The sequence below is a fragment of the Bufo bufo genome, chromosome 8 (genome assembly GCF_905171765.1).
Source record: "Bufo bufo chromosome 8, aBufBuf1.1, whole genome shotgun sequence".
Classification (NCBI taxonomy): domain Eukaryota; kingdom Metazoa; phylum Chordata; class Amphibia; order Anura; family Bufonidae; genus Bufo; species Bufo bufo.
In genome coordinates, this window is record NC_053396.1 from 64,339,674 (window position 1) to 64,365,127 (window position 25,454).

Below are 25,454 nucleotides of genomic sequence, written 5' to 3' on the forward strand. Positions count from 1 at the left end.
GCAGTGGCCACAGGATCCCCTCTCCCCTGCTCCTCCGATCGGAGCCCCAGCAGTGTAATCCTGGGGCTCCGATCGGTTACCATGGCAGCCAGGACGCTATTGAAGCCCTGGCTGCCATGTTCAGCAGCTCCATGCTGCTGTGTGCACAGAGCAGCAGGGACAGTGTGAGCTTTTATTCACCCTGATAGAGATCACCCTGATAGTCCCTAAGGGACCCACAAAAATATTAAGTATAAATGAAAAAGATTTACAAAAAAAATACACGTTAACAAAAAACATATAAATTTTCAGCAGATTTGTGTAGGAATTTTTTTTTTTTCTCAAATAAAAATACCCAGAATATCGGTATAAATTATCGACTATCGGCCTGAAAGTTCACAAATTATTGGTATCTGCCCTAAAAAATCTATCGGTCGATCCCTTAAATATATATAAATATGATTTTTTTTTTTTTTTTTTTTTTTTTTTTTTTTTTTTGAAGCTCCATTTTTGTTTAGAATATAAAATAAAAAAATCATGGATTTTTTTAAATCCATTTATTGCTCATTTCTTATGTTGGCCTGCCACCTGGTGGCCAAAATAAGAATTGCAGCTTAAATGCCCTGAGTCTCTTCGGCGAGACTCTGCATATTAAAATCAATTAACAGCACCCTAACTGGCCGCAGAGGATGCTGGTAAAAAGCCTGGATTTATTTTTTTTTTTTTTCCTGAGGATAGCTCAATATTAAAATCCCTGAAAACACCTTTAAGATCCAGGTGCTCTTTTGAAAACTAAAATATTTTTTGGTGGGACAATACAGTTAACCCCTTGAGTCCTGTATTTTTATTTTATTTTTCATTTTTGGAGTTTTTATATTTCTTCATTTATATACTATAAATGTTAAAGTATAAATCTGAAGGTGTCGGCCCTTTAAAGAATAATGAGGGGGGAGTCGCAGAGAGCGACAAGGAGAAAGCAAAGCTGTTAAATTATATTTTTTTTTCTCCAAGGTATTCACTGAGGAAAATAAACTGTCAGTTGACATGCAGAATGTAAAAATAAAGTTCCCATTTAAAGTGTCCTGTCTGACCCAGGAAGAAGTACATCAGTGACTTAAAAAGATTAAAATAGACAAATCGCCAGGACCCCATGGCATACACCCCCGTATCCTAAGGGAATTAAGTAATGTCATAGCCAGACCCTTATTTCTGAAATTTGCAGACTTTATACTGACAGGGAGTGTCCCACAGGATTGGCGCATTGCAAATGTGGTGCCAATATTCAAAAAGGGTCCAAAAACAGAGCCTGGAAACTATAGGCCAGTAAGTTTAACATCTGTTGTGGGTAAACTGTTTGAAGGTTTTCTGAGAGATGCTATCTTAGAGCATCCCAACAGAAATAAGCAAATAACGCCATATCAGCATGGCTTTGTGAGGGATCGGTCATGCCAAACTAATTTAATCAGTTTCTGAGGAGGCAAGTTCTAAAATTGACAGCGGCGAATCGATGGATGTCGTATATGTGGACTTCTCCAAAGCATTTGACACTGTACCACATAAAAGGTTAGTATATAAAATAAGAATGCTCGGACTGGGAGAAAACGACTAAGTGGGTAAGTAACTGGCTGAGTGATAGAAAACAGGGTGGTTATTAACGGTACACACTCAGATTGGGTCACTGTCATTAGTGGGGTACCTCAGGGGTCAGTATTGGGCCCTATTCTCCAATATATTAATGATCTTGTAGAAGGCTTGCATAGTAAAGTATAAATTTTCGCAGATGACACTAAACTGTAAAGTAATTAACACTGAAGAGGACAGTATACTACTACAGAGGGATCTTGATAGATTGGAGGCTTGGGCAGATAAGTGGCAGATGAGGTTTAACACTGACAAATGTAAGGTTATGCACATGGGAAGGAATAATGCAAGTCACCCGTACATACTAAATGGTAAAACACTCGGTAACACTGACATGGAAAAAGGATCTAGGAATTTTAATAAACAGCAAACTAAGCTGCAAAAACCAGTGTCAGGCAGCTGCTGCCAAGGCCAATAAGATAATGGGTTGCATCAAAAGGGGCATAGATGCCCGTGATGAGAACATATTCCTACTATACAAATCATTAGTCAGACCACACATGGAGTACTGTGTACAGTTCTGGGCTCCAGTGAACAAGGCAGACATTGCAGAGCTGGAGAGGGTTCAGAGAAGGGCAACTAAAGTAATAACTGGAATGGGGCAACTACAGTACCCTGAAAGATTATCAAAATTAGGGTTATTCACTTTAGAAAAAAGACGACTAAGGGGAGATCTAATTAATATGTATAAATATATCAGGGGTCGGTACAGAGATCTATCCCATCATCTATTTATCCCCAGGACTGTGACGAGGGGACATCCTCTGCGTCAGGATCAATAACTCCATTATGATTACCGGTAACTTTCTTTTCGGGAGTCCTCCACTACAGCACAGCTTGTTAGAACTATTATATAAAGTATAGCGATTCATGCCAAAAAATGGTCTGCAGCCCCTTGAAATCCCTTGCGATTTGTCATAAGAAACTTGATTATCCCTTGGAGCTCTAATGGGAATGTGGATTCGGTTTATGGCCACTGCACATAGGATAACCACTTTGCCAATCAATATAGGGTCTTCCGAAGTTCCCCCTTTGGCAGGCAAATGAAATGCTTTAGTAGGTTGTTCTTAGTGATTATGTAGCTTTACTTACCAGGGAACATACAAGAGGACAATTCTACACCATAGAGCTTATTCTATACTTTCTTGGCGTAGCATACCCCCCCCCCAAAGACGATGACCCTTCTCCGATATGGATTGGTAGTGTTTTTTTTTTTTTTGCTATTGTGTAGTAATATTATATATTAAAGGGGGTTTCACCAGCCATAATACGTTTTCAAACATACCCCGGGACATGCAAAAATCATGTCCCCACTGCATATCGTCAATGTTCCCCAAAACATTGGCCCATAATATATCCCTATTTAGTCTCACTCTTCCATAAGGCCGTCTCCTGCTACCCCTGAGCCAAGATCCAAAACACTGCAACTTTTCTCCTGTGATCTTTGTGCATGGACTGTAGCTTCATTGTAGTTTTTACTGCTTGCCTTTATAGTTATTTCAACTTTCATCAATTATTTTGGATATGTCCAATTACATGACCTGTTAAGGAGACAAAAACAGCTATCATTATGGTAACCTTGCTCGCCAACCTCCATGGGCAGTCGACAAAACCCTCCTAATTCTGCAGCATATGTTTTGTCATGCTGTTCCTCCTGCAAGTTTCCACCTCGTGCTTAAAGTACCTGGCCCATGCTTAGGCATGTGTGAGAACTGTAAAATAGGATTCATTCTTCTGTTTTACAGATGTCATCAGCATTGACAAGACTGGTGAACACTTCCGTCTGGTATATGACACCAAAGGGAGATTTGCGGTGCACAGAATCACAGCTGAAGAGGCAAAGGTAAAGGACCTCACTTGGGGGGCCTGTGCATTAACCTATGTTCATTTGTTAGTGTGCACAGTTAATACACTGCAAATGCAACACTGTGGTCTGCAACGTAGTGTGAAAAGTTTTTAATTTGTGGTTTGAGTTTGAGAGCTTTAAAGGGATATCTCCTCCATAGGCCAATATGTGTAGAATATGCCATAAATATCCAAGGGCAGGTCCCTCCCATGCCCCACCTGGTGTGGTGGCTTCAGCCGCCAAATCTTGGCAGATAAGATTGCTTATACAGTCATGTGAAAAAATTAGGACACCCTTTGAAAGCATGTGGTTTTTTGTAACATTTTTAATAAATGGTTATTTCATCTCCGTTTCAACAATACAGAGAGATTAAAGTAATCCGACTAAACAAAGAAAACTGAAGAAAAGTCTTTTCAAGATCTTCTGTAAATGTCATTCTACAAAAATGCCTATTCTAACTGAGGAAAAAGATAGGACACCCTTGCCCCTAATAGCGAGTGTTACCTCCTTTGGCTGAAATAACTGCAGTGAGACGGTTCTTGTAGCCATCTACCAGTCTTCGACATCGGTCTGAGGAAATTTTACCCCACTCCTCAATGCAGAACTTTTTCAGCTGTGAGATGTTTGAGGGGTTTCTTGCACGTACAGCCCTTTTCAAGTCACCCCACAGCATCTCAATGGGATTCAAATCTGGACTTTGACTTGGCCATTCCAGGACTCTCCATTTCTTCTTTTTCAGCCAATCTTTGGTTGATTTACTAGTATGTTTTGGGTCATTGTCATGTTGCATGGTCCAGTTCCGCTTCAGCTTTAATTTTCTAACTGATGGTCTCACATGTTCTTCAAGCACCTTCTGATACACAGTAGAATTCATCGTGGATTCTATGATGGTGAGCTGACCAGGTCCTGCTGCAGCAAAGCAGCCCCAAACCATGACACTTCCACCTCCATGCTTCACAGTTGGTATGAGGTTCTTTTCTTGGAATGCTGTGTTTGGTTTACGCCAAACATGTCCTCTGCTGTTGTGTCCAAATAATTCAATTTTGGACTCATCTGTCCAAAGAACATTATTCCAGAAGTCCTGGTCTTTGTCAACTTTATCTCTGGCAAATGTCAGTCTGGCCTCGATGTTTCTCTTGGAAAGCAAAGGTTTCCTCCTTGCACACCTCCCATGCAAGTTAAACTTGTACAGTCTCTTTCTGATTGTAGAGGCATGTACTTCTACATCAACAGTAGCCAGAGCCTGCTGTAGTTCTCGAGATGACACTTTAGGGTTTTTGGAGACCTCTTTTAGCATCTTGCGGTCTGCTCTTGGGGTGAACTTGCTGGGGCGACCAGTCCTGGGCATGTTGGCAGTTGTTTTGAAAGCCCTCCACTTGTAGACTATCTTCCGGACAGTGGAATGGCTGATTTCAAAATCTTTTGAGATCTTTTTAAATCCCTTCCCAGACTCATAGGCTGCTACAATCTTTTTTCTGAAGTCCTCTGACAGCTCTTTTGCTCTCACCATGGTGCTCACTCTCACTTCAACAGTCAGGAGCACACCAAACTAAATGTCTGAGGTTTAAATAGGGCAAGCCTCATTCAACATGCAGAGTAACGATCTACTAATTATGTGCACCTGGTGTGATATACCTGTGTGAGATCTGAGCCAATTTAAGAGGGAATACATGTGAGGGTGTCCTATCTTTTTCCTCAGTTAGAATAGGCATTTTTGTAGAATGACATTTACAGAAGATCTTGAAAAGACTTTTCTTCAGTTTTCTTTGTTTAGTTGGATTACTTAGATTAAAGTAATTACTTAGATCTGTATTGTTGAAACGGAGATGAAATAACCTTTTATTAAAAATGTTACAAAAAACCACATGCTTTCAAAGGGTGTCCGAATTTTTTCACATGACTGTATGTGAATGTTTCGGCTGAAACTGCCAAGTAAGGCTACTTTCACACTGTCGTTTTGCCTTTCCGTTTGTGAGATCCGTTCAGGGCTCTAAAGCGGTCCAAAACGGCTTAGTTTTGCCCTAATGCATTCTGAATGGAAAAGGATCTGCTCAGAATGCGCCAGTTTGCCTCCATTCAGTCTCCATTCTGCTCTGGAGGCGGACACAAATGCTGCCTGCATCGTTTTGGTGTCCGTCTGATGAAACTGAGCCAAATGGATCCGTCCTGAAACACAATGCAAGTCAATGGGGACGGATCCATTTTCACTTGCACAATAGAAAACTGGTCCATCCTCCATTTGACTTTCAATGGTGTTCAAGACAGATCCGTCTTGGCTATGTTAAAGATGATACAAACGGATCCATTCTGAACGGATACAGATCCGTTTCAGGGCTCTCACAAGCGGCCCAAAACGGATCAGTTTAGCCCCAATGCATTCTGAATGGATAAGGATCCGTTCAGAATGCATCAGTTTGCCTCCAATCAGTCTCCATTCCGCTCTAGAGGCGGACACCAAAACGCTGCTTGCAAACGCTGAGCCAAACGGATCTGTCTTGATTTACAATGTAAGTCAATAGAGACGGATCCGTTTTCACTGACACTATGGTGCAATTGAAAACGAATCCGCCTCCCATTGACTTTCAGTGCAAGTCAAAACGGATCAGTTTGCATTATCATGGTAATGCAAATGGATCCGTTCTGAATGGATACAAGCGTTTGCATTATAGGTGCGGATCCGTCTGTGCAGATACCAGATGGATCCGCACCTAACGCAGGTGTGAAAGTAGCCTAATATGGTGCAGACTGTATTATACTTGGTTGAGGTCAGTGGTAACTGCGTTCCTGACTGTTTAACCCTCAGCTTAGTGGCAGGTGTAATTTCCAACCAGGAGACCACTACAGAGTACTTAAGTGAAGCTTTGCCTTGGGTGCATGCAAGAATAAAGGATCTCTGCATTATGCAAGTAATCACATAGGTTGTGGCATCCATGCCTATTATAAAAATCCATATCATTCTGTACTTCACTGACTTGTAACGGCTTTATTCTTTGACTACTTGGGGTTTATTTCATAATACCACTCTGCTCCAGTTCTGATGTTAGTGTATGAACAGTCCATACCTACTGATATATATATATATGTAGTCCTTTGCCATTTACAGTACAAGCTTTGCAAGGTGAGGAAGACCTGGGTGGGTACAAAAGGAATCCCTCACTTGGTAACCCATGATGCCCGCACAATCCGTTATCCTGACCCCCTCATCAAGGTCAATGACACTGTTCAGATTGACCTGGAAACTGGCAAGATTACAGACTTTATCAAGTTTGATACTGGTAAGTGTGCTCACGACATAAATGGACATAAGTCATCCAGCTCTGTACCGTGATTTACATCTTAATGCAAGGAATCTAAAACCTGTTTTGCATGACCCTTTTCCTGGCCCGTTGACTGCACTTTCTGACTGTGTTCAGTTTGTCCATATTTTCAATCTGCGTGGCATCAGTATGTTAAAAACTGAAGAATTCGCCCCCAGCATCTGCTAGCAACAGTCAATGAAAGATGGTGTACATGTGCTGTCGTCTCTTCACTGAACCATTGACTTGAGTGGGCCTGTTCACTATGTAAGCCACACAGATTATGCATGTCGCAGTTTACTTAGAATTCATCTGTTGTGTCCGTACCACTCTTTAGCAGGTGACATGCATGGGACTGCAAGGGATAAATTTACTACACTCAATCTTGTACTAATTTTTCATTAAGGCTAGGTCTACACGACGACATGTCGTGCGACAGATGGGGCACAAGTCTAGGGATCGACCGATTATCGGTTTTACCGATATCGGATGATATTCAGTATTTTGATCGGTGTTGGCATCTATTTTGCCGATATTCTGATAACTTTTTGGGAACACAGATCGCGCTGCTGACAGCGCTCTGTGTTCCCTCAGCAGCACAGGGGAGAAGGAAGCAGTGTCTCCCTCCACCTGTGCTGCGCCACCAATGAAGATAACTCTCATTAATTCATATACAGGAGGCGGGAGCTGGCTGCAGAATCACATAGCCGGCTCCCGACCTCTATGAGCAATAGCTACGATCTGCGGTAGTTAACCCCTCAGGTGCCGCAGATCGCAGCTACCGCTCATAGAGGTATGTGTGTGATTCTGCAGCTCCCGCCTCCTGTATATGAATTAATGAGAGAGTTATCTTCTGGTTGCGCAGTGCCCCCCCCCCCCCCCCCCGTATTAATCATTGGTGGCAGTGGCCACAGGATCCCCTCTCCCCTGCTCCTCCGATCGGAGCCACAGCAGTGTAATCCTGGGGCTCCGATCGGTTACCATGGCAGCCAGGACACTATTGAAGCCCTGGCTGCCATGGTAAGCTCCATGCTGCTGTGTGCACAAAGCACAGAGCAGCGGGGACAGTGTGAGCTCCTATTCACCCTGATAGAGATCTCTCAGGGTGAATAGGACAAGGGTTGTAGTCCCAAAGGGGGCTAAAAGTTAGTAAAAAAAAGTAAAAAACAAAAATGCCAAAATATGAAGTATAAATGAAAAAGATTTACAAAAAAAACTACACGTTAACAATAAACATATTAATTTTCAGCAGATGTGTAGGAATTTTTATTTTTTTTCAAAATTGAAAATTCCCAGAATAACTGTATAAATTATAGGCTATCGGCCTGAAAGTTCACAAATTATCGGTATCTGCCCTAAAAAAAAAATCGGTCGATCCCTAGGCACAACTACATTGCAACATTTTTACGCGCCAATGTTGATGCGACAATTTTTATAATGATAGTCTATGGTGTCGCATATTGAATAAATTTTTTTTGCGACTGTAGCAGTATGACACCATAGACTATCATTATAAAAATGCAACAAATGTCGTCGTGTAGACCTAGCCTAAGACTGCAAATCACACAGCATACTACCACCTACTGAATTCCAGGCCAATAGGTACCCCAACACATGAACTGCCTGCTGTCCAGCAGTCAGACAAGGCACTTTAAAGGGAATGTGTCATCAGGAAACAAACTATTGTTGCATTGTGTGTGTATATGTGTGTGTATGTATGTGTGTATATATATATATATATATATATATATATATATATATATATATATATATATATATATATATATATATATATAAAAATTATAAACATTTTGAAAGAATTTTGGTAATCTTAGTTTTCCATGTCAATATCTATATTTAAATAAAAACCATAAAATACTGCAGTTTTCACACTGGTCACTAATCCTAATAGGCGCCACTTCTCGATCTGTACTGATCACTTTACTGCATTTATATAATATTCTAAACATGCGTGTAATAAGGAGATATGACCTCTATATAGATAAGACAGGATCCACCATTCGCAATAGGTGATTGTCAGAGCTTATCTATTCTTTCTTTGTACAATGACCTCTGCATAGGTCACAGCAAATCTCAAACTCTTCAGTATAAGTCAATTAGGTCCCCTTCTGTCAGTTGTCTATGGCCATGTGGCTGCCGTAAAGCAAATTATTATTTTTTTTTTTTTACTGCTTTGCAAACAGCTTGGGCAAGATGGCCGCTCCCATAATGTTGAAGAAAGTGTTAAAAATTGTAATCGGAAAATAAAATCCGACTAGAAAGAGATACGTGTTGCTATCAGGTTTTCTCGCCCATATTCATTGGAGGACAGAGACCATGGGTATAGCCATGTCCTTTAGGAGGCGTTGACACTAGGTAAAGTTGTTAGCTCCTCCCCTGGCAGCTATACCCCCTCCAGCCTGGAGAGAGCGCTTCAGTTTTTTCTAGTGTCAATAGGACGCAAGACCTCCCTGCTCTGCAGGGATCTCGTGAAGATTTTTTATTTTAGTTTAGTTTATTTTTTTTTCCCTTTTTCAAATGGGCAAACAGGGACGCCTCGCCTCCCTGTTCTCCCGGGGTCGAGTTGCGCCAGTGCCAGTCACCCGCACTGCTGCCTCCCCCACAGAAGACAGGGTGGACCAGGGCAGCCTCGCTCCCTGCATCCTGCCAGCCAAGGGGTCACCCCTCCAAGCCCCCCTTTCCAGCGTCCTGCCACTACGGTGCCAGTAGCTGAAGGGGTGACCCTGCTGGACCAGAGGAGGGGTAAAGATAGCGGCAGGAGAGGTGAGTACACGGGACTAGGTGAGTATTTAACCCTCTGGGTTGGTCCCCCCCTCCCTCTTGGTGGCAGCATAGCCCAGCACCCCTGAAGCATTCCCCTCCGGCACAGGCCGGTTGATTGAGGAGGACATAGGGGGTTAATAGGTGCGGTATGCTTACTGGCGCCAAATTAGGTGGTCTATAACTCCCTAGTGCCTTATTTACATGCCGGGTTCGCCCAAATAACCCAAGAGCAAGGTAGTACATTACACTACTGGGAGCTTGCCCCCCCCCACCCCCCCCTCTCCTACATTACTGCTGTAATCGTGTTGTAGGAACCTGAGGGGGTTAACCACGATGCGTTCGGCTGGCACCACTTCGGTGCTCTGGCCGTGATTTTTGCCGCCCTGCTCAGAGAATATGGCGGCCGTTCACACATGTGGAGGTGCTCTTGACACCTCCCACATTTGCTCCCTTTGGAGTGGACGCCGTCGCGCCGCTCCGGGAAGGGGTTAACCGCCCTGTGTTCGCCCGCCCGCTCGGAACATAGGGCAGACGGCATACATGTGGAGGAGACTCAGACACCCCTCACATTACACCCATTGGAGCGGACGGTTGCACCGCTTCGGAAGGGGTTAACTACAGCACGATCGGCCATGCACCTCATTGGTGCTCCTGCCCGACCCCTGCTATCTACGGCCCGGCCAGCAGGGTGACTCCCCCCATTCAGTCCGGCCGGGCTGTGACACGGTGGGGGGGCAAGGCAATCTCTCAATCTCTGAAAAGCCGCGGCTTGCTGGGCCGCAGCCTTCGTCCCTGGGGGGGGCGCACTCTGGCGCAAATTCTTCCCGCCCTTCTCCCCCTCCCCCAGTCGCCTGCTGAGCCACTGCCTTAACCCTTCAGGCCATCCACCATTCTTCGGCGGGCACCTGATTATCTGGGCCCCTTCCCCCTAAGTACACTGTACATGAGGGAGGATTTAACCCCTTACTGCCTCTTGTCATTGAGGCCGGCTTCCTAGTTTTATAAAAAAAAAAAAAATAATAATATAGGACATGTCCGTCCATACGGGTCCCCCTCCTCAGCCACACTCTCATAATTCCCAGTACCGCCTCCGGGCTGTTTGGTTGATTCTCCTCCTGCGCAACCCAGTGAAGGACCACTGCAGGATCCCAATTCCGTCCTCCGGGGCCATTTTGGTTGATGATTCTCCACCTTCTCTATCCAATGCAGTATCCCAATTCCGTCCGGGGCCGTTTGGTTGATTCTCCACCTGCAAAATCCAGTGACGGACCACCGCAGGGTTGGTTATTCTCCACCTGCGCAACTTGGTGAAGGTTCTCTGCAGGATCCCAATCTATCCTACGGGGCCGTTTGGTTGATAGATTCTCCACCTGTGCCATGCAGTGGAGGACCTCTGGGATTCCCAATCCACCCTCCTGGTTGTTGGTTAATAATTCTCCACCTGCGCAATCCAGTGGGGTCCGCTGAAATCTCCCATCCACCCTCCGGGGTTCTTTGGTTGATAATGCACCACCTTCGCAATCCGGTGGAGAGACTTCTGGGAGTTTCCGTTCCACCCTTGTGTGGTTTGGTTAAGTCCCCGCCTGCGCAGTCCACAACTGCCAGGGGCGAGATTCTGAAGGGTAGCTCTACGTGCAAGCGAACCGCAGCAAGACAATTTTCTCCTCAAATATTTCCGCTCCCCTACTCTTCCTCCCTAAAAATCATGCTCAGACACACCCTCCCTCACGGTGGCCGGTCCATCCGGAAGAGGGGAGAATCTCTGATTCAGATCCTGTTGAGTCCGAATCTATCTTCCAGAGATTGCGTCTAGGTGGCCAGCAGTATTGTTGTATGCATTACCCACTTCTTTTGGTCGTGTAACTGCACTACTTCAGGATACAGTGCCTGCTTTATACATTGTCCCCTGCCATAGGTGGACTAAGTACAATGACTTGGGGTTCAGGACCTGCCATATGCAGATTCATCGGTGGCGCGATGACATGTCACTGGTTACATTATGTGCTGTATGCATTACCCCCTTAGGTGCACTATTGCACTCCACTGGGTACAGGACTCGCTATATGCGCTGGTTCGCTGTGACATTCGCCCCCCTTCTTAGGTGGTGTTCTCCCCACCACTGACCAGTACTTGCCGTATGCTCACACCTTCCTTAGGTAGCTAATTACTCTACCATTGACTACGGTTTCAACTGTCCGCTATCCTTCCATAGGCGTAGTGTTGCACATCTCCGTGCTTCCGTCGCATTTCCCCCTTCCGCTAGTGACTCACAAGCGGGAAGTAACTAAACATCTTTTGCGGCTCTAGGTGCCTTCGCTTATTTCCAAAAGGGCGTGGCTACAGTTGGTTCTCGCAGGCGCCCGACACTTACCCTAGTGTTATATGGGTGCCACCAGTGGATACGGTGGCTATTCCTCGTTACAGCCTACTTTTGGTGTTGGTTTCGCACCTGATTATGGCATCCTCTGTCTTCCAGGGGGTTCCTAGCATCACTTGTGGGTCCCCCCACCTCCATGGGCCTCTGTTGCTCCGGTCGGTCCTGATATTGTCCGCATCAATACATAATACATACTCTGTTGTACTTGCCTAGTGTGTACGTTCAGCGGGTCGACTCTTTTCGTTGACTCCGTATTCTCTATCCACCACTCCCAATTCTCTGGGGAAGTGGTTATGCTGGCGACTCTGATTTAGCTCCTGCAGTTTGTTTTCCTCCACAGGTGCGGCTTGTCGCTAATGTTTAAGTTCATGGTCGCTGCGGTGGGACATCCCCCTCTGGTAGGGGTCCTACCCTGGAGCTAGCTTGGCAGTTGTGCCTGTTCAGCACCCTTCCAGGTAGAATTTTTAGGGTTAGCTCCACGCAACTGGGGGAGTGTGGCACGTGGTTTCTACGGATGGCATCGGGCCTCTCCCTCAGTTTTTGCGTTGCCGCGGCAGGCGCTGGCTACCACTCTGGTAGCGGTATTATTTTCCCTACATGCTTGGGTTCTTACTGCACAGCCCCTCGCTAGGCGGGGGACTCTTTAGCACCGGATCGGTGGCTTCTACGGGTGGTCCCTCCTCTGCTGGGATATGGGTCTGGCATTGCAGTGTGACTTCCCTTGCCTGGCTTCCTTCTCGGGCGGAGTTCTTTTGGCATGGCCGCTTGATCTTTGGCTACTTCTGTATAGCGTCGGTCTCTTACAGGGTAGGGGCTTAGACCTAGCCTATTGCTTGTCCTGTTTTTCCCCCTCTGGCTCATGGTTCATTGTCTTCCGTATGCCTTGGTAGTTCCTACGTTGCTACCTTCCCTCACCTGCGTTGCATGGGGTATTTGTTTGGTGCCTTTCCATTCCAGACACGATCTGGTCCTAACTGGTGGGCTGTGCCGCCCTCCACATTCTTCCTCCTACAGGGACTCTTCCATTGGTCCGGGTGTGCTAACAGTATTTGCACAAGGGCTTTCGCCTTCTCTCCGGAGCCAGAGTTCCAGAAGCATCCGCCATGGAGGTCCTGATTCTCCTTGGCGGGAGTTTCTTGCCCTCCTTCTCAGGGTTCTACGGAAGGTCCGGATGGAGGACATTCAGACATATCCTAGTCGCTCCGAAACTGACTCGTCGTGCGTGATACGCCGACCTCGTTCTCCTGGAGACGTCCCTTGGTCACTGCCACTCAGACGTCCTTCTTTCTAGGGGTTCAGTCTTACATGACCTTTTCAATGACGGCGTGGCTATTGAGACCGCCGTTCTAACGTGGAGAGGGTTTTTCGGCGGATACCTTCCTCACTATGATTCAGGACAGGAAGTCTGCATCGCCAGTATCTATTTTGGGACCTGCAGGTCCTTCTGAGGCTTCTCTGAAGCCAAGATATTCCCCTCACTTTGGTGTTTTCTCTCTCTCCTTTCTACTTTAAAGGGAGTCTTTCACGCCGATTGACCCTATTAACCTATTAAACAGACTTATGTCCACGGCATCCCCCCTATTAAAACAGTTCTTACCATTAGTTCCCTGCTAGCATCGTTCGTCCGAAAAACACTTTTTTTTTTAATTCCGTATGCAAATTAGGCTGTGAAGGCGCCCAGGGGCGGCCTTACCACGGCCGGTGCCCAGGCCCCTGGGTCATTTTCATACCAATCCGCCGCGTCTGCCCGCCCTTGGTCTCTTCTCTATCCTTCCTCCTACTGTCCGTAATCCCACGCATGAGCCGATGACTGCGATATCGGCGCGTGCGCATTGGATGACCACAGTCTGGCCGGGGCATCACAGTTTACTGTGCGCATGCGCCGGCCCGGGCCTAACCTGCGTTCTTGCTGTGATCATTCAATGCACAAGCGCCGATATAGCGGTTATTGGCGCATGCGTGGGATTACGGACAGTAGGAGGAAGGATAGAGAAGAGACCAAGGATGGGCGGGCAGAAGAGGGGGAGTGGATTGGTATGAAAATTACCCAAGGGCCTGGGCTCTGGCCGTTGTAAGGCCGCCCCTGGGCACCTTCACAGCCTAATTTGCATACGGAATAAAAGTGTTTTTCGGACGAACGATGCTAGCAGGGAACTAACGGTAAGAACAGTTTTAATAGGGGGGATGCCGTGGACATAAGTCTGTTTAATAGGTTAATAGGGTCAATCGGCGTGAAAGACTCCCTTTAACCCCTTAAGGACGCAGGGCGTACCGGTACGCCCTATTTCCCGAGTCCTTAAGGACTCAGGGCGTACCGGTACGTCCTAACTTGAAATCTCTATTCCGGCGCCCCAGGGGTTAATCAGAACAGGATTTCGGCCCCCCTATCGGCGATAGGTCAATTCAGATCTGCGGTTTGCTGCGCTTTTTGCAGTTTCTGATCAGAAACTTTAGAGTGCCTAAAATCAATGTTGCACCCCTGCACGATTTGATGCCGGTGGGGGGGGGGGTGTCGCAGGCGGTGGGGGCGCTGCGGGCGGTGTGGCAGGCGGGATCGCGATCCCCCGCCCGCCTCCCCTTTAAAATTCGTTGGTGTTCAGTGGGTATACCAGGGTGCCAGCACATTGCTGGCACCCTGGTATAAACGGCTGACATCGGTGATGCGATGTCAGCCGTTTAACCCTTTCCATACAGCGGTCTGTACAGACCGCTGTATGGAAAAAGTTAACAGTAAGAGGGAGCTCCCTCCCTCTCCCATCGGGGGGCTGCAGTGCCTTTGCAGCCCCCCGATGGGGAGGGAGAGAGCCCCCCGACAGATCCCCTCCTTACCCTTCCCCGTCTGCGCAGTTCTGACCAGTACTGAGCAGACGGGGAAGGTTCCCATGGCAACAGGATGCTGTCTCAGGCATCCTGCTGTCCATGGTGCTGACCAGATCTGTGCTACAAGGCATAGATCTGTTCAAAGTGTAAAGTACAGTACAATATATTGTACTGTACTATATAGACATCAGACTCACTGGATCTTCAAGAAGTAGGTCTGGGTCAAAAAAAAGTGACACATTTATCACTGATTAAAAATGGAAAAAATAAAATTCCCTACACATGTTTGGTATCGCCGCGTCCGTAACGACCTGATCTATAAAACGGTCATGTTACTTTCCCCGCACGGTGAACGCCATAAAAATAAAAAAATAAAAACTATTAGGAAATTGAAATTTTGCCCACCTTACTTCCCAAAAAAGGTAATAAAAGTGATCAAAAAAGTCGCATGTACGCTAAAATAGTACCAATCAAACCGTCATCTCATCCCGCAAAAATCATACCCTACCCAAGATAATTGCCCAAAAACTGAAAAAACTATGGCTCTCAGACTATGGAAACACTAAAACATGATTTTTTTTGTTTCAAAAATGAAATCCTTGTGTAAAACTTAAATAAATAAATAAAAAAGTATACATATTAGGTATCGCCGCGTCCGTATCGACCGGCTCTATAAAAATATCACATGACCTAACCCCTCAGGTGACCACCGTAAAAAAATAAAAATGGTGTAAAAAAAGCCATTTTTTGTCATCTTACGTCACAAAAAGTGTAAAATCAAGCGATTGAAAAGTCATGTGCACCCCAAAATAGTGCCAATCAAACCATCTCATCCCGCAAAAAATGAGACCCCACTTAAGATAATCGCCCAAAAACTGAAAAAACTATGGCTCTTAGACTATGGAGACACTAACATTTTTTTTGTTTTAAAAATGAAATCATTGTGTAAAACTTAAATAAAAAAAAAAAAATTGTATACCTATTAGGTATCGCCGCGTCCGTGACAACCTGCTCTATAAAATTACCACATGATCTAACCTGTCAGATGAATGTTGTAAATAACAAAAAAAAACGTGCCAAAAAATCTATTTCTTGTTACCTTGCCGCACAAAAAAGTGTAATATAGAGCAACCAAAAATCATATGTACCCTAAACTAGTACCAACAAAACTGCCACCCTATCCCGTAGTTTCTAAAATGGGGTCACTTTTTTGGAGTTTCTACTCTGGGGGTGCATCAGGGGGGGCTTCAAATGGGACATGGTGTCAAAAAAAACAGTCCAGCAAAATCTGCCTTCCAAAAACCGTATGGCATTCCTTTCCTTCTGCGCCCTGCCGTGTGCCCGTACAGCGGTTTACGACCACATATGGGGTGTGTCTGTAAACTACAGAATCAGGGCCATAAATAATGAGTTTTGTTTGGCTGTTAACCCTTGCTTTGTAACTGGAAAAAAAATATTAAAATGGAAAATCTGCCAAAAAAGTGGAATTTTGAAATTGTATCTCTATTTTCCATTAAATCTTGTGCAACACCTAAAGGGTTAACAAAGTTTGTAAAATCAGTTTTGAATACCTTGAGGGGTGTAGTTTCTTAGATGGGGTCACTTTTATGGAGTTTCTACTCTAGGGGTGCATCAGGGGGGCTTCAAATGGGACATGGTGTCAAAAAACCAGTCCAGCAAAATCTGGCTTCCAAAAACCATACGGCGCACCTTTCCCTCTACGCCCTACTGTGTGCCCGTACAGTAGTTTACAGCCACATATGGGGTGTTTCTGTAAACGGCAGAGTCTGGGCGATAAAGATAGTCTTGTTTGACTGTTAACCCTTGCTTTGTTGGTGGGAAAAAATGGGTTAAAATGGAAAATTAGGCAAAAAAAATGAAATTCTCAAATTTCATCCCAATTTGCCAATAACTCTTGTGCAACACCTAAAGGGTTAACAAAGTTTGTAAAATCAGTTTTGAATACCTTGAGGGGTGTAGTTTATAGAATGGGGTCATTTTTGGGCGGTTTCTATTATGTAAGCCTCGCAAAGTGACTTTAGACCTGTAGTGGTCCCTAAAAATTGGGTTTTTGTAAATTTCTGAAAAATTTTAAGATTTGCTTCTAAGCCTTGTAACCACCCCCAAAAAATAAAATATATCATTCCCAAAATGCTACAAACATGAAGTAGACATATGGGGAATGTAAAGTCATCACAATTTTTGGGGGTATTACTATGTATTACTGAAGTAGAGAAACAAACTTTGAAATTTGCAGATTTTTCAAATTTTTTGGTAAATATGGTATTTTTTCTATGTAAAAAAATTTTACTTTTTTGACCCAATTTTAGCAGTGTCATGAAGTACAATATGTGACGAAAAAACAATCTCAGAACGGCCTGGGTAAGTCAAAGCGTTTTAAAGTTATCAGCACTTAAAGTGACACTGGTCAGATTTGCAAAAAATGGCCAAGTCCTTAAGGTGAAATAGGGCTGAGTCCTTAAGGGGTTAAGGGTTGGACCTTTTTGTTTAGCCCCTGTTTCCTTGATAGGTCAGGTGTTGACGCTTCCGTCTTGGGCAGCCTTCCAGTTTCCCTGGTGCCCGTAGGAATCTTCTTTCAAGCAGCGGCACATATGGTTCTTATGTATCGTCCTTACAGCCTTGGGATCTGAATATGGTTTTCTCAGCATTCCTTCTTCTCCCGAAGGTAGTCTCTGACTTCCATAGCACGTTCCTTTCCTTCACGCCCTACGGAAGGGTGATACATTATGGACTTTGTCAGTGCTCTACTCATTATTAGCAGCCTCCAGTTCCTCTCGGCGTATGGACCCCCTTTTTCTCTCAGGGTGGTCATCGCTGGGGATTGGCGGCCCCCATATGGCGATTGCACGTTTGATTCGGTCTCGCAGTGCTGCAGCTTACCGCGCTTGGAGCGGGGCTCCACCCTTAGGTGTTACGGCTCACTCCCCCAAAGTGGTGGGCGCTTCTTGGGCTAGGAGGAATCGCGCTTTGGCTGCACAGTAATGTAAGGTGGCTCTGGTCCTCCTTGCACATGTTCGCAAGAAGTTGCCAGGTGCATACTTATGCATCGATGGTCGCTGCGTAGGCCGAGTGATCTTGCAGGCGACAGTTCTTAGTTGACTGCACAGGCGCTTGCTTCATGGGTCTGTGGTTTTTCCCTCCCTGTTGGACTGCTCTCGGACGTCCCATGGTCTGTGTCCCCCCCCCCCCCCCCCCAAATTAATATGGGCGAGAAAATGAGATTTTGTAAAACTTGCCAGTAAAATCTTTCTCGCTCTTCATTGGGGACACAGCACCCACCCAGTATCCTCTGTCTCCACCCCCCAGTATTGCTGTTCGGCCACAGTTGTGGCTGTTGCTGGTTAGAACCTGGTTCGGTTCTTGGCATTGTTGCTGTTCCACATTGTTTCGTTGGTTTACTTGCTTGCTTCTCCTACTGTTTCTCACAAACTGAAGCTCTCTCTCCAGGCTGGAGGGGGTATAGCTGCCAGGGGAGGAGCTAACAGCTTTATCTAGTGTCAACGCCTCCTAGAGGACATAGCTATACCCATGGTCTCTGTGTCCCCCAATGAAGAGCGAGAAAGATTTTACTGGTAAGTTTTACAAAATCTCGTTTTAACTGGCAGATTAAATTTTTTATATTTTTTTGACACCTTTCCTTTAACCTCTTCCGGACATGGGGGCCTTGATGTCCCGGTACTTGGGGCATACCGGTACGTCCTGTGTCATCATTGAGCAGGCACCTGGGGACAATGTGACGGGGTGAATTCCCTTTCCAATACACCACCAATCACCATCCTGCAATCCTGACTACATCACCTCTCAGGATCGCTCTCATTGGTCGGGTGGGAGGGCGCGCATTTCAAATTGAATCAGCGCTCCTCTTCTCCTTTTCAGTCCAGGAGCCAAGGAGAGCGGAGCGCTGCGTCGGATCTCCAGCCAGCACCCCCATCTGTGCCCCAGCACCACCAGGTATTTAGGGAAAGGTTAAATCTGGTGTCTGGGGTCCTCATATACGTACGCTGACTGTGGCCGGCACTCTTAGCGCATCGCACGCCCCACTGCTGATCAACTAAGGACGGTTTATCAGTTATTATATTTTTTTCTGTCAGGCTTAGGGTAAGTTCGCGAACACCCGTGCCCCCACACACGCGCACACCAAATAAAGTTTATCACACACACACTCCTCTATGGCCCGCTGGATGTTATCGGCCGAGGAGGCATACACCCAGCTTGCCTCTGACTCAGAGTCCCAGTGATGACGAGGATGGCCCCACTTTCCTTTTGTCATCCGCGTCATCTGGCCATGATGAGCTGCCAGGCGGAGCAATGGGACCGCCATGCTAGGGACCCTGTGGCCCACCCTAGTACAAGCAGCTCTGGGGCTCGTACTAGTTTTCCGGCCCACCAGTTTAGTCCACCGGAGCCCCCTGCCGGTCAACTTGTCTGGTATACCCCAGAGCGTTTTGAGCCCGTGATTCCTGATTTTGTAGGCCAACCAGGAATCCAGATTTCCACAGTGGGCTTCACTGAATATGACTTATTTTTTTTTTTTTTTTTTTCCCCTTTTTCTTTTTTTTTCCCTCCGGTGACCACTTTATAAATCTAATGGTGGAGCAAACCTGTACGCCCAACAGTTTGTTGCTCAACACCCGGGCTCCTTTTTGGCTAGACCCGGTGGCTGGACCCCCAGTCAGTGCAGCAGAGATGAGGACATTTTGGGGCCTCCTGTTGCACATGGGCCTAGTCAAGAAACCGAGTGTTAGGCATTACCAGACCCCACTTTACAGTACGGCTATGACACGCTCCTGGTTTAAGGCCATCCGGAAATGCCTGCATTATTCAGATAAACAAAAAAGTTGCGGTCTACTTGGTACGGGTTGCATTGTACAACTTTTGTGCTGTCCCAGAGCGCTGGCAACACAGGGACATTCCTTCAGTTCTATGAGGCAGTCCTCAAGGCCCTGATCTTTTCTGACCGGTAAAGCGCAGGCTGGAGTACCTCGGGGACTGGAGGCGCCTGGATCGTCCCTGGCCAACACTTTCCATGTGTAGTTCCCCATACTGGAAAGAAGGGACGGACCCAAAAAGAGTGCTGTGTGTCACAAGAGGGGGATACGGAAGGACACCACTACTCAATGTGACATGTGCCCTGATCATCCGGGCCTCTGCATTATTGGTTGCTTCAGGAAGTACCACACTTCCATGGAGTACTAAATTTATATCCTAATTTAGCCACTGACAATCGGATAAAAAAAACTATGGTTCTCAGACTTGAGACAAACTATTTTTTTTAATCAAAAATATTTAGTAAAACTAAAATAAAAAAAAGTAGACATATTAGGTATTGCCGCATCTGTAAGAATCTGCTCTATAAAAATACTCCATGACCTAACCCATCAGATGAACACGGTCAAAAAAATAAATACTGCCAAAACAGCTTTTTTTTTTTATCTGTTTTTTTTCCCCCCAATAACAAAGCAAGGGGTTAACAGCCAAACAAAACTTAATTTCTCGCACATTCCATTGGGGAACACAGACCATGGGTATAGCCTAGGTCATTACTAGGAGGAGACACTATGCAAATAAAAGAGAACTCCTCCTCCACGGGCTATACCCCCATGCCCCACCGGGAGGTCCCTAGTCTTGCTTAGTGTCGGATAAGGAGGTGACATTTTAGACTCTACTCCTGTTTATTTTTTTTCAGTAAGAGGACGCAGGGTCGCATATTGCTTCCCTGGTCTCTCGGTGGAGCGAACTGGCGTCCCTGGCTACCTCCCCCAAGAAGATAAGTGGTATCGGGCTCGACCTGCAGCTCCGACTGCCTACCAGATCTGGGGTCACCTATCCTGCCCTCCTACCAGATCACTGCCACTCCTTGTGCCAGCTGACTGAAGAGGTGACCGCCGCTGGTGTGGAACAGAGGGCGAAGACTGCAGGACGCAGATAAGTACACGGCACTCCTGCAGAGCCATCTGTTTCCCAGTGTGACACTTGGGGCCCGCTTGGTGGGTGGCGTTGAGGGGGGGGGGGGGGGGGTGGAGAGAAAGGATTCCTGTCTGGGGCAATCATTCTTAAGTGGCAGCTTCCTCTTCACCTGCGCTGTTCATTCTCCTACCTTTCTTACGGCCGCTACTCTGATCCCCCGCCATGCCGTGTTTTTTTTTCATACTTCCCGCGTGCAGATTTCGCGCCTTCCTTGGCGCGATCAGTGGGCAGAGCCCTATTTCTTCAGCTCCTGCGCTTCCGTCTCAGCGCTCTCCACACGCGGCTGCTCCACACGTGTCGCGGTAGGATAGTTGTTTAGCTCAGCGTGCTGCAGGAACGGTAGGAGACCCTGACCCCTTTTTTCTTCTGGGATTGCCGCCATCATGCCGAAACCTGGGGCTCCCCAAAAATACAAGACTGCTCCTCAGGCCCCACTGGGGTCATGTAAGGTCTGCTGTTTGCCACTATCGCCACTGGATCCTGTGACTCTTGCCTTGCCTCTGGACAGGATCATCCTCCTCTCACTCAGCCCAGTCCTCCCTCTGCCCCCGTGGAACCCGCCTGGGCCTCTGCCATATCTGGGGCGGCCGCGGATTTAGCCCAAGTCTCTCGTGCCGCCATGGCCTTCATGGAACGCATGGCGTCCACAGATCCTGTGGCTTACACCAATCCACTTACCAGTGGTTCCCACAGAGGCCGCTAAGAGGCAGCATACACGGCAGCATCCTTCCTCGGATCATTCTGCTTCCCCCTCCTCACCTGAAGGCCTGTTCAGACACTTCCCCTCCTCGCAGGGACCATAGATCGGAAGGGGAATGATCCAGTTCTGACGAGGACACAGAGCTGGAACCCTTGCCCAAGCTGTCCACTATGGTGGCGGCGGTCCGAGATACTTTTGAAATCCAGGGGGAATCTCCTTCCGCTAGTAGCCAGGAATTCCCTCTTTTCCATTCTAGGAAACCTCAAACGGTTGTATTCCCCATCCACGGCGAGTTCGACAATGTCCTCTTTAAGGCCTGGGACCACACTAATCACCGATTTTCTGCCAAACGCATGGATACTCTTTTTCCGGCAGACAATGTGCAGCAGTGGTCTTCTCCTCCTAAGGTCGACCCGCCGGTGGCCAGATTGGCTAAGAATACGGCCATACCTGTCTTGGACGGTTCCTCTCTACGGGACTCTGTTGACAGGCGTTTGGATTCTCTTTCCAAAGCCATTTTCACTCTGGCGGGCACAGGTCTGCGGCCCGCTTTCGCTGCGGCCTGGGTATCCAGAGCGCTTTCGGTATTGTTGCAGCGCTACCATCAGGACCTCGCGGAGCAGGATGCCTCTGCAGACACCTTGAACTTTGTCCTCCAGATGTCTCGGGCGACGAAGTTCCTCTGTGAAGCTTCCTTTGATGTTAGCATTCTCTTTGCGCGGGTTTCGGCCATTTCGGTCACTCAGCGCAGAGAAGTTTGGTTGAAGGTTTGGGACGCTGACTCTTCCTCCAAGCGTTCCCTCACTAACCTCCCCTTTGCGGGTTCCAGGCTTTTTGGTGCGAAGTTGGACGAGATCGTCTCGGACGCGACAGGAGGCAAGAGCACCAACCTGCCCCAATCTAGATCCAAGCGCACCTTCAGAGCTCTGTCCTCCGGTTCTAGGAACCAGTCCTTTCGTCACTTCTCCTCTTCCAGGTCTGTGGCGGCACCCATCGGAAATACACAGGGCGTACAGGTACGCCCTGTGTCCTTAAGTACCAGCACATCAGGGCGTACCTGTACGCCCTGTGTCGGTAACAGTTTAAATACAAAGTAAAAATAGCTCCTCCCCATGCTGTGATCACCACTGCATGTAATAGCAGCTTTCTCCCCCACTAGCAAGCAGGCGATTGCAGAGAGGGAGCGCTAGCCTCCAGACAATCTGCCACCCCGGGCTGTGTAATTCAACCTTTAAAATGAGTGTTTGAACTATTAGTAATTTTAAAGGGGTTCTCCGGCCTCTACTTGAAAATTGTCTATCTTCATAACCTGTGGAGGGAAGCTTATTACACCAATACTTACCCTCCACAGCGCAGCCCTTCCTATAATGCTCTTCACGGTCACGTGACCGCTCCTAAAGCAGTTTGAAGTCTTCCGCTCCAACGCAGTCCTCTTCTTTTTCTGCCTGAGGCAGGAGACTGAATGTCATCACGGGACCGCCAGCCTTCTGAGTGTACAGGCTTCTATGTGAAACCTGTACTGACTCAGGTACAGCACGATGTAAGCGCTGTACATGAGTGACAGCATAGCGATCACCCACAGAGGCTGATCGCTACGCTGTGGAGGTCATGAGGGGAGCTGTGCATGGCACATGGGAGACACTTTGGATGGCACTGGCTGGCACCAAGAGTGAGCCCATAACAGTGATATCCACAGTGCTCCAATAACAGTGACACTTATGGGGGTGCTGTGGATGCCACTGTTATGGGGGCTTAGTATGAGTGATGGGGATCATGCAAACTACTGTGACTGGCCCAGGAATCCATGTGTCAGCCACAATTTCCAGGCCAACCTCGGCTCCCCTAACCAGATAAGAGACTGGCTGTATCATACATTACTGTCATATCGTCCAGTCAGGAGAGTGCGGTCTGCCTGGGAGATGTAGCGACACGCGGACCATGTTTCCCAGGCTAATCATGGTCTTATCTCACGTGTATCGCATGATGGCCCAAGATAAAACCCTTCAGCAGTCGGGACCAAAAAAGATAGGATTAGGCCTCATGCACTGGACCGTATCCGTTATGCTTTCTCCAAGTAGATCTGCTAAATAAGGATACTGCCTGTGTGAGATGTGCATTTTTTTCCAGAGCCATTGAGTTCTATGGGTTTTAGATTTGCATTATGAAGACCAGACATGTTCTATCTTTTGCTGTACTAATATACGGATTTGGAAAGCACAGTGTCAGTTCTGCAAAAAAAAGAACATGTCATATTTTGGTCCTCATAATGCAGACCTGAAATCCATAGAAATCAATGGGACTGCAAAAAAAAATGCTGTGGTCGTACACGGACAGTATCTTTATTTAGCGGCTGTTAGGATTAGATACAGATGTGTTTGGATTAGGGCTGTTTCGATACCATCAAAAAGTATTGCGATACTCTACTCTATACCATTCGATACCACGCAAAAAAACAAAGCAAACTTCCAGCCCATAATCCAACAGTCCTATCCTATTTTTTTTGGGGGCGCGGTTTTTATTTTACGGTGTTCACCACATAGGAGATATTTTAATAGTTTGGACTTCTCAGATGTGGCCATATGTAATATGTTTATTTATTATTTATATGTAAAATTGGGAAAGGGGGTGATTTTTATCTTTTTTTAATTTTATAACCATTTTCCCCTGTAGGGGCTAGAACCTGGGTTCTTGTAATCCCTTGTCCTACTAACCCTAATAGAGCTCTATTATGGTGAATAGGACTTCACACTCCCCCTGCTGCCCTGTGCATAGTAGACACAGCAGCAGGGAGCTGACTATGGCAGCCAGGGCTTCAGTAGAGTCCTGGCTGCCATGGTAACCGATCGGAGCCCCAGGCTTACACTGCTGGGGCTCCGATCAGAAGCTGCCACTGCCGCCAATGAGAAACTGCCTCCTTATCCCATAGTATCCAGATTTGGGTCTTTGTTTGTGGAAAATAATTTAATTAAAATGGAAAAACTGCCAAAAAAGTGATTCTGAAATTTCATCTCCATTTTCCATTTCATTAATTCTTGTGGAACACCTAAAGGGTTTAACAAAGTTTGTCAAATCAGTTTTGAATACCTTGAGGGGTGTAGTTTCTAAAATGTAAGCCTCAAAGTGACTTCAGACCTGAACTGGTCCTTTAAGGCCCCTTGCAGACGAGCGTGTCCAGATGCGTTGCGTCTGCGATCAGGGTAAATCGCGTGAGTAGGTACGCAATTGCAGTCTGACTGCGATTGCGTTCCGATGTTCAGTTTTTATCGTGCGGGTGCAATACGTTTTGCACGCGTGTGATTAAAAAAAACTGTCTGTGGTGCCCAGACCCGAACCCAGTCTTCACTGAAGTTCGGGTTAGGGGTTCTGTGAATATTATTTTCCCTTATATGTTATAAGGGAAAATAATAGCATTCTTTAATACAGAATGCTTAGTAAAATGTGGCTTTAGGGGTTAAAACAAACTCTCATCCTGTTGTTTGCGCAGGACTTTTGACGTAATCGCGCTCACCACGTGGTCAGCGTGATTACGTCATCAAAGGTCTTTTGGCAGGTACAGAAAGATGATGCCGGCTGTACGAACAGGATGAGGTGAGTTAATGTTTTTTTTTTTTTTTTTTTTAACCCCTAAAGCCACATTTTACTAAGCATTCTGTATTAAGAATGTTATTTTCCCTTATAACCAGTGAAAACTGGCCTGGGGTTGAAAGGGTTAAGGCACATGTTATGTTTGCATTTTGTCTCGGCGGAATCTGCTGACTTCATTGGTTCCTCTTGTCATTTTATCTTCTATATGAAAGAATCTTCATATAAGAGGATAAAAAAAAAATATATAAAAATTATATTATCCTTCAGGCGGACATAAACACGCCTCTAAGTTCTTTTTATCAAGCATCTTAATTTGATTTGTGCAAGCAGTGAAACAAAGGGACAATTGTATATGCAAAAATATATAATCATTTATTATAAAAACAAAGAATATAAAAACAATACAACTGCAAAACAAATGAAGTTACAAAGTAACAC

The 25,454-nt window shown here is 46.3% G+C and overlaps 1 protein-coding gene across 1 annotated transcript in view; it reads left to right on the forward strand.

The window, feature by feature from the left end:
- Positions 1-25,454, forward strand: part of RPS4X (ribosomal protein S4 X-linked) — a 51,224-nt gene that overhangs the window by 10,547 nt on the left and 15,223 nt on the right. Inside the window, exons 4-5 of the mRNA XM_040405677.1 lie at positions 3,366-3,463; positions 6,570-6,741. Of these exons, the coding sequence (XP_040261611.1) occupies positions 3,366-3,463; positions 6,570-6,741 (270 nt within the window). The remainder of the gene's footprint in view (positions 1-3,365; positions 3,464-6,569; positions 6,742-25,454) is intronic.